At 47.6% G+C, this 13,267-nt stretch overlaps 1 protein-coding gene across 1 annotated transcript; it reads left to right on the top strand.

Moving 5' to 3' along the window:
* Positions 1-3,815: 3,815 nt before the first annotated feature.
* LOC118768892 (prolyl endopeptidase-like) lies at positions 3,816-11,792 on the top strand. The gene is made up of 15 exons (XM_036515862.1): positions 3,816-3,921; positions 4,654-4,728; positions 4,990-5,123; positions 5,324-5,454; positions 5,546-5,755; positions 6,008-6,129; positions 6,234-6,339; positions 6,664-6,855; positions 8,642-8,839; positions 9,459-9,562; positions 10,014-10,150; positions 10,320-10,414; positions 10,545-10,676; positions 11,150-11,306; positions 11,495-11,792. The coding sequence occupies exons 1-15, from the start codon at positions 3,880-3,882 to the stop codon at positions 11,787-11,789; spliced, it is 2,130 nt and encodes a 709-aa protein (XP_036371755.1). The 5' UTR covers positions 3,816-3,879; the 3' UTR covers positions 11,790-11,792.
* The last annotated feature ends 1,475 nt before the right edge of the window (positions 11,793-13,267 follow it).

Below are 13,267 nucleotides of genomic sequence, written 5' to 3'. Positions count from 1 at the left end.
TTTATTTGTAAGGTAGTCAGAGCAGGCATTTATTACAAAAACACATGTACATAGTGCAAATTGTGGAACAGAGGAGTTTGATAATCAGGTCTGATTATTGAACAGCCTCTAGAGCTTCAGAATCAGCAATTGTTTTGTGTTTTCCTTGTCTCACACTCTTTGACACACACTTACACATCTTATCTTTGAGATTAAAGACACGTACAGTACTGTGCCCGAAATGTCTGTCAGATGTTCTCTTAATCATGCCGCTTGTTGACTTACATTAATTAAAGGGGCAAATTGTTCATTGTCAGCCCTTTGAACTTTATTAAGTCCATTTACCTTAAAAGAGGACTGGGCTCTATGTGTGTGTGTATGTGTGTGTGTGTCTGTGGCCAGCATGTGTTCCACAGAACCAGATACAGATACATAAATACCCATCTTCCCTCCTAAGAGAGAAGAAATGGAGCATGAGAAGGTGAGAGAGGAAGACAGAGAGAGAGAGAGAGGGAGAGAGAGTAGAGGTGAGGGTGAATGTTTGGGATGAAAGGGTCACGGCCAAGACATTACTGTAACAGCCAACAGGGAAATATTTTTCACGAAATCCCATTTCGAGTAGAAGATGATTCATTAGATTCACACACGTGAATCCCTTACCCTCTCTTTCATGCACACGCGCAAGCACGCACACACACACACACACATACATTGGGAGACTTCCACTCTACTTTTATGAGGGAGGGGATATCAGACACCACCACCTTTCCGTGTCACTACAGAGGATTCTGTGCTCTTGCCCACGTTCAGTTAGCCCACAGTTTATGCGTTACATGTGTGACAGAATGTGAAATCCTCTGCTGCTGAAACTTTTATAGGCAAGCTTAAATCTTTTTACCTGTCACTCAGATGTTGCTGACAGACCCCTGATCTACCCCGTCCCACAGGCCATGGTGTGGCCTAAATCCTCCCATATGGCAGCTGAACAGGTGGACACAGGGATGCATACGTCAATTGCACAAGCATACACAATAGTTGCGCTTTGTTTGATCATTGCCTCAGTTCAGAAATTGCAAGCTGACGCCCCATCCTTACAATAACCAACCTCACCTAAAGCAGAGGTCACAATCAGTTGCGGCTGCTTCCTGGCCCCAGCTGACGTGGTCTTCCTCGTTGCAGTACAGACTTGTACAGACTCTTTTTCAGAAATTAAATGCCTATGTACCTGTATGAGCAGACCATCACCTGTATAGTTAAATATACAGTTACAGTATGTTTGGAGTGTTCAGTATGGAGGAACTCTGTGTTTGATATTAGCATGACATTAGCACTGTAGAGCATATAACGGCATAGCATTGTCTGGCATAGAGCCACCTGGCATGTCACTGCCAGCGCATGGCAATATCCTGTTAACTGGTGAACTTGTGAACTAGCTCTTCATTGTCTCTGTCCATCAAACCATCACATACAAACCTGCACACGTCACCGTCTGTAATATGGGAGCATTTTGACATCCTTGCAACAAACCAAGGAGGTAGTTTCAGATCAGTGAATGAACCATGTCCACCAGCAATCACTACCAAGTGAGTTCTGCAAATCAGCTAAACGCAACACTTACAGCACAGCTGGGAAAATCTGCCTGTTGTTTGGCTTTCTTGTTTTTTTGTGTTCTGTACAGTCACTCTTTACGACCAGACACTATGAAGGACTAGTTCCCCCTTCCTGTTCACTTTAGTGTCCACGGGAAGGTAGACATGCTTTCCCAGACAGATATTACTGACACAGTATGGGGGCAACACCGCAGACTTACCTTTCAATGACTCAACGTTTTAAGTCATTTTCCAGAGTAGAAGTCTCCGGGATTGTTTCTGTAAATGCTGATGAGGGAAGAAGGATGGGGGGGGGTAGGTTATTCCTGTTAGGGTGACTGAAAGCAGCCTATTTATGATTCATATCTTTTTCAGTCATGTCCCCCCTATTGGCTGAGAAATGAAATCATGCATTGTTATTTGTGTGTGGGTGGCAGGCCTGGGCCTTGCTGTGGGGGTGTTCTTTAGAGAAGCTAGAGAAGGGTGAAATGGCCTGGGGAAAGAATGGGCTGGCCCCGGCAGTGAGTGATGTGACTTTGCAGAAACACTTCGGCTTGCCTCCTCTGCATAGCTCCGGGTTTCGAGCATGTTACCGAGTGTGTGTGTGTGAGCATACATCCTGTGTGTTCATGTGCTCTCTGCTCTGTTTTTTCTGTGATCGCATGTACCTTTGTGCATTCTCGCCGGTGTTGTCCATGTGTGTGTGTGCGCGTCCGCTCTCCTGTCATTATTACCTCCTGAAGTGTTGGGGGTGTTGATTGGTGTCTGTCACTGCGCTCTCTGAGGTATTGGGAGGTGCAGTGTTTTCTGTGGTTTCTGGGGAGGAAGGGGACCGGACGGAGCAGATGGGACAGTGTTTTTGTGTCAGACGTGCGGACAGACACCCCCCACCCCCCACCCCCCCCAGCTTCCACCCTGGGGGACCAGTCTGCTGCTGTGGGTGGCTGGATCTTCTGGGACGCAGCACCATGCGGGGAAGTCAGAGGTGTTACTCAAGAGGATCCGTCAACACTACTCACTTCCTCCACTCGACAAACCTACACCTACACATGACTCCACACTGAACTTGCCTTATTCATCCAGCTGTCTCACATACATCTGAGATAAGAAAGCACAGTTCGCTTGTCACTCACTTGTCCCTGATGTGACTTTGCCCTCTGTGTGCTGATTGGGCCTTTGATTGCTCTGCATTTCTGCATGCATTATCTCGGTTTAGAGCATGGTTATCACCAGACGTGACACATAGCTGGATTGCAAGTCTCTTTGTCCTCTGTCTCTGTATGTGTATGTGTGTGTATGTATGTGTGTGTGTGTGTGTGTGTTGGAGCCTACCAGGCACCTGTTCCCCTGTGTGTGTTTGGGGCGTGGCGGTGCCTCTGGTGAAGAACATACTCCTCAGATCAAGGAGACCACATCAGTCTGCTTCCGCATTAGCAGGGTGGTGCGGGGGCCGTTATGTGACGATGTGACGAGTGACACCCGCCAAGCCAAACACACACACAAGGTGAGTCACAGACGTCCCCCGTCAGTCACCCTCTAATCCTGCCAGACCCTGTCATTAAATACATCCCTCCGTGCACCCCACTCTGCCTCCCTTTCTCTGTCTCTCTGCTTCTTTACAGCATGAAGAATGACGAATAATGAAAACAGTGAGTGAAAATTAAACTATGTCACACAAGCCACCCTGGGTGAGGGTGTCTATCACATAAATGAGTGATAATAATGACAGACAGACAGACAGACAGAGAGACAGTCACCATCACCACCTCTCCAAAATAGAACAAACCCAGACAGGAAATAAGGATGCAAAAAAACAAGGGAAATATCGGAATGTCCCAACACAGGGGAGAGGGTGAGGTATGTCAGCTGCCATTCAGTTTTGGCCTCAGGGAAGAAAGCAGCTGATCAAACAGAACACCAATCCACAGTGTCAGAACTGTCCCACCCCAATCACATGCATCCTAAATTTACCAGTGTTATTTCCCAAAACACTGCACAAACTCTGTGAGTTTATGCAGTGTGGCCTCATGAAAAATACATACTTGCATGTTAAAATAAGGTTAAACATATTTCCAAATACATCTTAGTTCCAGTATTTCCTGGATTAATTACAGTAAGTTGAAAAACAGGGCACCTGTTACCAGATCTATGCCCATACATGACTTGAGTGATGTCATTTCCTGTTTGGGCGGGAGTGACTGTCTGTTGTAAATCTGGAAGTTAATTTCACTTTCACTTTGAGACGTGCACAGCAGCTGAATCATCGGGGCCAGAGACAGTCGCAAATTTCATAAAGGGACGTGGTGCAAGGATGGCCTTCAACTACCCTGTAGCTAGGAGAGATGAGAGTAAGGTGGGTGTCGTGTTTTTTTGGAAGGAAGCTCCCTCCTGTTCAGAGGATAAAGCCTTAAAGAGACAGGCACACAGATTGGCAGAGCGAGAGGCCCAGGAAGGGAGAGAGAGGGAGAAGCAAGGCCTTAATCCTGTAATGACGCTGTGGCTTACTCTAGCACGGCGACCGTGGACAGCCAAATGGCTGTTCCCAGATCAGGTGTGAGCTGTTGTCAGTGAACCCGGGAAAGCCCGGCGGACACACTCTGTATTTGGGTCTGGATTTCTCTGCAGGTTCAGGCGGATGTGGCTCCTCCCCTCACTTCTCTGTAATTAACCTTTGTTAACAATGCTCTTTGGTGACATTGGCTGAGATCGCTTAACCGTATCCGGGTATATCCTTTTTCTCATGAAATTCTACAGAGCTCTGCAGGTAGCCCATTGGCATAAAGCTCTCGGCACAAAGCACAGATATATAATGTGCATTTGGGAAGCATATCAGGTTTAGCAGTTTCACTTAATATTATGCCACAACTGTCTCTCTCCAATCTTTGTGTGTAAGAATCACTCACTCTCTCCCACAGCGAGTATATGCTCTTTATGTGTGTGTGGAGTGGGGTACAGGGAAGCATGTGTGTATTTGAGTGTGTGTGTGGTGGGGGGGCATGTGGATGTGTGTGTGGATGTGTGTGTGTGTGTGTGTGTGTGTTTGAGCTGTCTCTCTTGCATTTAATTAAGGACTCCTTTTCCAAAGGTGGATGAATACCATGGGGTGAAAATACCTGATCCATACTGCTGGCTGGAGGACCCAGACAGTGAAGAGACCAAGGTAGGAGCAGTGAGGGGTCAGACATCAGGAGGTCATGTTTGCGGGTGGCAGCTCTTGTGTGTGTGTGTGTGTTTGATCTGAACGCGTGTGATAGACTGCTTAGACAGTTGCAGCTGCACAGTCCCTCTTCCTCTTAGTATACAGTATGTATGCCTACATCGGTGCATATTGTGAAATGTGTGATTGTGTGAGTGTGTATGTGTGTGTATGAAAAAGAGAGACACACAGAAATATTCACAATGTGTTTTTTGTGTGTACCAGGCCTTTGTAGAAGAACAGAACAAGCTGACCATGCCCTTCTTGGATCAATGTGCTGTCAGGCCCCTGTTCCACCAGCGTCTGACTGAACTCTATGACTACCCCAAGTACAGCTGTCCTTACAAGAGAGGGGGGAGGTAGGCATGCCAAGCACAACCCAAAAACAGCTGCTCCTGCAAGAGTGGGGGAAAGTTATAGAACTTAACCTTACAGTAAAATTGTATTTCCATGTCAGACATTTTAATGTTCCCATTCGGAACTGGGTAGTGTCACACTTTAATGTGTCCCTCATGTGTTTGGTATGTGGTGTTACGCTGTAATCTGTCCTTCCCTGCAGGTATTTCTACTTCCACAACCAGGGCTTGCAGAACCAGGATGTCCTTTATGTGCAGGACTCGCTGGAGAGCCCGGCCTCGGTCTTCTTCGACCCGAACACGCTGTCGGAGGACGGCACTGTGGCCTTGAAGAGTGAGTCTCGGGTTTGAGAGCACACCCAAATCATCCCCCAGACGAGTGCGAGAATCAGTCTGAGTCATTATCCCTTCTGCCCCCCTCCTAGTGGCCCGGCTGTCAGAGGAGTGTGAGTACTTTGCGTACGGGTTGAGCTCTGCCGGGTCGGACTGGGTGACGGTGCGCTTCCTGAAGGCGGACGACCTGACCCAGCTGCCCGACGTCCTGGAGAGGGTCAAGTTCAGCTGCCTGGGCTGGACACATGACGCCCGCGGGGTGTTCTACAACTGCTACCCCCTGCAAGAGGGCAAGGCTGATGGTGAGGATTTAAACTGTTGGGGTGAGGGATCGAGTAATAGTAAGGGGTGGGTAAAGGTTAGCCACAAGGCTTTCAGCGCCATTACAGTTCTACCTGACATGTTGCAAAACACAACACACAACTCAAAAGAAAAAGTAGGCCTAATCATAACAGTTCCCATGGTCCAACCAGATGCAATGGCTCGGATATCCAGAGTGCGGCCACCATTCACCCCTGGTTACAGTAACCTATTGTGCTGCTGATCTCACACAGGCACTGAGACCACTTCCAACCTCAATCAAAAGCTCTACTACCATGTGATCGGGACCAGCCAATCAGAGGACATTCTGGTGGCAGAATTTCCAGATCACCCCAAGTGGCACAGCGGAGTCACGGTAACCATACAAAAAAGCTCAACACGCCAGGCTGGTCTCACCCAATGCATCTGGCTAGCTTCGGCTTATTTGGAACTGCACTTTTCTGCATACCTTTGTCCTAGGTGTCGGATGACGGCAGGTATGCCGTGCTGTCCATCACAGAGGGCTGTGAGCCAGTCAACCAGCTGTGGTACTGTGACCTGCAGCAGCTGCCCAATGGCATCACAGGTGAGTGTCTCCCCCCCTCCTGCAAAGCAGGAACTGAGGAAGAACCTTTACTCTACCCAGTTAACTTTGACCTCAACACTTTGTAGCATCTTCCACACACTGTCAGTTCTGTCCTCCTCAAATCTCGCTTATTATTTAAGTTAATAACATGAAGCTTGATACCCCTACAAACAAACCTGTTCAGATTTTAGTCTGAACAGTAAAATAAGAGCAGTAATGTGACTGCATTGCATTGCCAATAGCACGTATTATCACACATTATACAGTATACCTGCCTGCAATTTTAAAGAGCTGTTGTGAGCTTTACCTCCCCTGGTCACCCAGGTCTTCTCCCATGGGTGAAGCTGGTGGACAACTTCGAGGCACAGTACTCCTACATCACCAACGAGGGCAGCGTTTTCACCTTCCGCACCAACCTGAATGCACCGCGGTACAAGCTGATCAACATTGACCTGCAGAAGCCCGCCCCAGAGCACTGGAGTACCCTCATCCCACAACATGAGAAGGATGTCCTGGGTAAGGGCGCTGGGGTACTCTATGGGTGGGGGTTAGAGTGCTGAGAAAGCCCTGTAAGATCTTATGGGCAGCACTGTGGTGCAACGGTAAGGAGCAGGGCTCGTAACCCGAAAGGTTGTTGGTTCGATTCCCCACTGGGGCACTGCTGCTGTACCCTGGGGCAAGGTACTTAACCCACAATTGCCTCAGTAAATGTCCAGCTGTATAAATACGTAAAAATTGTTGCTTTGGATAAGAGCATCTGCTAAATGCCAATAATGTAATGTAATGTAATGGAAGAGTACTGGGGGGGTCCCACAGGAGTTCTGGGAGAATACTGTGGGAGCAAGTGGAAGAGTACTGGGGGGTTACTGAGAAACAATGAGTTACAGGAGACAGGATTTGGACAGAGAAGTTTGCTTGAAGATTAAAGGTGGGATATCTGGCGCCTGCGTGTGCATATGTGTATCTACATGTCAGCTGCGGTTTGCATAAACGGTCTGTTGTGTGGGGGTTTACTTTGAGAGGAGACTGTGGGGCTGAGGTTGTGGAATGAGGCTGTTTTGATGTGTAGGGCTGTCAATATCGTGTTGTAATAGTTTGTAATATCGTTAGTGCTACGTTTATTGTCTGTAATTAACAAGATGAGGGCTCTGTGAATGGTCCCCAGAAGGCAGCCGCTGGTTGCATGTCTTACATCTCACTCACACACTCACACACACACTCACACACTCACACACTCACACACACACAGAGAGAGAGAGAGAGAGAGAGAGAGAGAGAGAGAGAGAGAATGGAAAATGTGGGGCCTGGCTTTTTTCCAGTTAAATCAAATGAAACTCCTTCAGTTTTATCCTCTTTCTTGTTACTGGGTCTAAGCCAATATTGAATCATTTCACCAGAGGGATATTTACAAAAAACAGAGATGCCAAAAAACACAAAGCATTCAGAAATTGTGGCTGTTTTGTTCTCCTCCCATGGGCAGCCATGATAACAGCCTCATCAGGTGAGTCATCTGGACAGATGTAAGACAGGGCAGAGCTACTGTAAAGACAGGCAGACAGAGGCACTGGACAGACAGAAAACAGGGCAGAACTTAAATGGTTGACTTACAAGGGCAGTATGACACATTTACACAGCATTGTTAATGTAGTGGTTAAGGAGCAGAAGCTTGTAACCAAAAGGTTGCCAGTTCAGTTCCCTGATGGGGCACTGCTGTTGTACCCTTGGGCAATGTATTTAACCCAGAATTGCATCAGTTAATATCCAGTTGTAGAAATGGGTAACATGTAAAAACTTGTAACCTATGTAAGTCGCTCTGGATAAGAGCTTCTGCTAAATGCCATTAATAACAATGTAGCGATGTAAGCTGAAGACACTAATTTTCTCATATCCTTTCAATTGGCATGAAAAACAAACTTGAATTACAAACATTCAAACATTTCAGACTTACCGACAACAAATCACTTTCTTTCACAAAAAGTAACAGTCAACATCAGTTCACATCTAAATCAAACTAAAACCAACTTTGTGTGTGGTCTGCCGGGAGCAGAACTGAGGAACAACAAAATATGGGCATGACTGCCATCTACTGAAGCGTAAGGATTTGTTCATTAGACTACTCTGTGTCAGTCTGTGTAACTTCAAAATAGCTGAATCAAATAGACTACGAGGACAAAATAATCAATCAATAGGCATTATGTCTGGTATCTCAAATTAGGTGTGACTAATAGGTGTGTTTCCATTTACAACCGAGCAACTTCCTCTCCCTTTTTGAGAATGGTATTTGTGTCACTTGTCTGTGCAGGGTTTGTGGCCTGTGTGAATCAGCACCACCTGCTGGTGAACTACGTGCATGACGTGAAGGACATCCTGCAGTTGTATGAGTTGTCGTCTGGACAGCTGCTGAGGGACTTGCCTCTGGACGTGGGGACCGTGGTGGGGATCAGCTGCAAGAAGAAGCACCCCGACTTCTTCTACAAGTTCACCTCCTTCACCACCCCAGGTATTGCACTGTTCCCCATTCACTTCCCTGATCACTTTGCAAACGTTCTAATCCATCTTCTAATCCACACATAGCCATCTTCTGGCCATCTTTCAATGCAGACCGAAGACCCACCTCTTTAGACTGCATCTCGGTTCCACCTCAATCCCCGCCCCCTAACACCTGCTTCTTGTATCACTTGCTGTTTATTTTGCGTATAGTATTGCAACATGTTTTGGATTCTGGATCAAGTGACTGTTGTATATGTATGGGTATGTAGTATACTTGGCTTCCCTTGTCTACTCAGGTTGCACAAGTTAACTTGCGGTAGGGCTTGAATAGTGTTGTGCTCACACTCACTGATCTGGGAATGTTGTTAGCCTGGTCTGACACTGTTACTCATTCAACTTGAATGGATACACTCCTGCATTTTTTTGCTAGAAGTCGCTCTGGGTAAAAGCTGCCACTAAATGAATGCAATGTAATATAATCCAGCACTACACCCCAGAAAGGAGGAGGGCTGGTGAGGGTGGAGAAGGGAGAGTGGGATGGCAACACTGAAAAGGGAGAGAGCGATGGGTTTAGAGAGATAAAGGACAAACAGCATGTGACATCTCCCGCTCGGCAATGTTTCCCACAGGCATCATCTACCACTATGACCTGAGTGTCCCCAACCCTGAGCCCACCGTATTCCGACAGGTAGAGGTGAAGGGCATCCAGCCAGCTGACTATGAGACTGTACAGGTGAGACTCACCTCCAGAGAGTGGCAGTTAGTCTGGCCCAGGAAATGTAAACACAGTCCTAACAGACCAACACAGTCAACACTTGTTAACACAAGGGACAGGAGTGTGACGAAGTGGTAAGGAGTAGGGCTCATGACCAAAAGGTTGTTGGTTTGATTCCCTGCTAGGGCACTACCGTTGTACCTTTGGACAAGGTACTCTTCTCACAAATGCCTCAGAAATATCCAGTTGTATAGATGGATAAAATTATAACCTACTGTATGTAAGTTACTCTGCATAAGAGTATCTGCTACATGACAATAATGTAATGTAACATCATCAGCTTCATCTAGCACAGTCCAGAGTAACCTAACAGTATCTAGTATAGATGCAACCAGATAGATTCAGCCTGGTGAAGCCTAACACAGTAATATATAGTAAGGTGTGAAGCAGCTTTGCCTCTGTGCCCCAGGTCTTCTACCCCAGCAAGGATGGGACTAAAATCCCAATGTTCCTGGTGCATGCCCGGGGGATCAAGAAGGATGGATCTCACCCCGTCTTCCTGTATGGATACGGAGGCTTCGAGAACTCCATCCAACCCCACTACAAGTCAGTACAACCTGTGTGTGTGTGTGTGTGTGTGTGTTATTCCCCAAAAAGTGAATATCTGTGTCTGCTGAGTGTGTGAAATTGTCTTCAGTATGAATGTAGTCAGTGTACTCTATTTGCTGTGTGTGTGCGACTGTGTCACTGACTGCTGGTCATTACACCCTTGTAGCGTGGCCTACCTGCTCTTTGTCAGACACCTTGGCGGAATCCTGGCTGTGGCCAACATCAGAGGAGGAGGGGAGTACGGCCAGACCTGGCACAAAGGTACACACACACACACAGTCCTTGGGCTGAGCATTTTATCGGTGCTAATATGTGACTGTGACAGGTGGCAGTTTGTAACTGACTGGTCTCTCAGTGCGCTCCTGACAGTGTGTGACTGTGTCTGTGACAGCCGGCTCCCTGGGTAATAAGCAGAACTGCTTTGATGACTTCCAGTGCGCGGCGGAGTTCCTGATCAGGGAGCAGTACACCTCCGCCAGCCACATCGCCATCAACGGGGCCTCCAACGGGGGACTGCTCGTGGGTATGGCATGGCACGGGGCCAGCGGGGGCTAACTGTGGGCACAGCACAGGCCCCGGGCTGGTCGAGGAGGGGAGATTTGGGCTACCTGTGGGTACAGTACAGGATGAGGTTTGGGAAATGAACTGGTAGAAGCCATAACATGAGTTATAAGGGGGAGGATGGGGTAGCTGAAGTAGCTGGGCCATTTCATGCCATTTAATCTAGTCTCTTTTAACAGAGGTAATTTTCCATTTTTTGATGTAGGTTGGAAGGAAAAGAGGACATACTTTGCAGACTACAAGTTAATATTGCACACAATATTGTAAAATGCTACAGGTTTGAATCCTGACACTTTTCAGATATATTTTACATATCACACTGACAGACAGGGAGAAGAACTGCCTCTGAATGTGAGAGAAATCAGAAATGAGGGCTTGTGTGTGTGTAAGAGGTGTGAGGAGAGTACAGTATCTGTTTCTCTCCCCCTCCCATAGCGGCCTGTGTGAACCAGAGGCCGGAGCTCTTCGGCTGTGCTGTGGCTGAGGTGGGAGTGATGGACATGCTGAAATTCCACAAGTTCACCATCGGTCACGCCTGGACCACAGACTACGGCTGCTCGGACGACAGCAAGCAGTTCCAGTGGCTCATTAAGTGAGTCTCTCTCTCTCTCTCTCTCTCTCTCTCTTTCTCACACACACACACACACACACACACCCACACACAAACAGAGTGTCTCAAATCAAATAACTCACCCCCTTAACCTTTCATGTTTCTTCACCCCTCTGCTGGCTCAGTAATTATAATTTGACTACTGCATCATCTCTCTCTCTCTCTCTCAGGTACTCCCCCCTGCACAACCTGCCCCCTGCCCCCAGGGAAGGCCCACCATACCCCGCCATACTCCTGCTGACAGCGGACCACGACGACCGCGTGGTCCCGCTGCACACGCTGAAGTACTGCGCCACGCTGCAGCACGGCGTGGGGCGCAGCCCGGGGCAGCGGCATCCCCTGCTGCTGCGTGTGGACACCCGCAGCGGCCACGGCGCCGGCAAGCCCACCGCCAAGGCCATCCTGGAGGACACGCACATATTCTCCTTCATCGCCCAGACCCTGGGCCTCAGCTGGAGAGAGTGAAGACGGAGGAAGAGAGGGACGGGGGGGGGCAGAGGGGTACGAGGAGCAAGGGAGGGAGAGCAGGAAGAGAAAGGGAGGGACAGAAAGGAAGGGAGAGGGAAGGTAAGAGGTTAGGAGAGAAAGGAGCGGTGGGCGTGAAGGGATGGTTGGAGAGAGAAAGACGGTTAGGGAGAGAAAGGGAGAAACTCAGAGAGGGGTACATGAGAAAGAAAGAGAGCAGGACATACTGTAGGACCCCTCCCACAGAGGGCACAGAGCATAATCTGTTTTCACTGTTTCAAAATCCCAAAAGATGGTATCCTTTATAAACAGTTTTGCAAAAATCTAATCAGCCTTGAACCTAGCCACTAAAAGACCCTCAAATGCAATAAAAGTTACAGTTTTTGGTCATTTTTGTCTGAACTTTGTTACCTTAGATCTGCCTTGGAAATTGTGGCGCACCATATACTGTATGGATACTACGTATGTATGGATTTAAGACTCCTGGATTACATTATTGACTGCCTCTGTACATAAGTATGTAGCTCTCTGCTGTAGTGTACATATTGGACACTAGATGGCGATGTGACATTGCAACTGCAGCATTATGTGTCACACAGATGTAACGCACTAGCTAGAGGTCTTTCCATAGAATGTGGGATAGAATTTAAGGTTAAAAAAAAGGATTTATGAAATGCCCAACTCCACTTGCTGTAGGGCTATACAGTAAGCGAGAATGAACACGGAGTCAGAGGGAGCGACAGAGAGAGACAGATAAAAGACACAACGAGATAAGATTCAGGGGGAGAAGGTAGCTCAAACGGTCAGAGAGAGTTTAATCTCTTTACACAATACAGAGTTCCCAAGAACTCCTCTGAACTTCCTGAGCCCTGCTGAGGTGATTCAAGAGTGCAGGAAGCAGGCAGAGAGGGAGATTCATTCTCTCCCTCAGGGCCTGCGTATGACCCTTCCAACCTTACATTTAGTCATTATCCATTATCATCTTATCCAGAGCGACTTTCAAAAAATACATTCAGTAGCATTAGGCAAGTAGCCATATAGATATAATAAATAAATAGCGTCATGCTTGTAAAAGTGCTATTGTGGGAAACATTACCACCAAAGGAAATAAGCACTGTCATAAAGCACACAACCGTACATTACTACCACCAGTTTCCAGCTGCCAAGCCTGTACTGCCACAAGCTTGTATCAGTACTGCTGCAAAAGCTTACGCTGCCACCAGGCTTTTGCCTCCGATACTTATTGCAAATTGCCACCAGGTTTTACCAAGAAGATTTTACCACAATGTTCTTCTGCTAGAGGTAATGCTGGCTCTCCTGTTTGAGGGCATGAAGTGGGAATGGAGGCATTTATCAGACACAGAGACCCCTGTGTGTGTGTGTGTGTAACACACTGCTGATCGTCAGCACAAGTGTGGTGGGTGGAGAGGGTCACCGAGTAAAAGAACCGATTTGGTTCTTCTGCTCGAAATCTCAGA

Source organism: Megalops cyprinoides, chromosome 21 (assembly GCF_013368585.1).
Source record: "Megalops cyprinoides isolate fMegCyp1 chromosome 21, fMegCyp1.pri, whole genome shotgun sequence".
NCBI classification, from domain to species: Eukaryota; Metazoa; Chordata; class Actinopteri; order Elopiformes; family Megalopidae; genus Megalops; species Megalops cyprinoides.
This window is presented reverse-complemented; position numbering and strand designations above follow the sequence as displayed.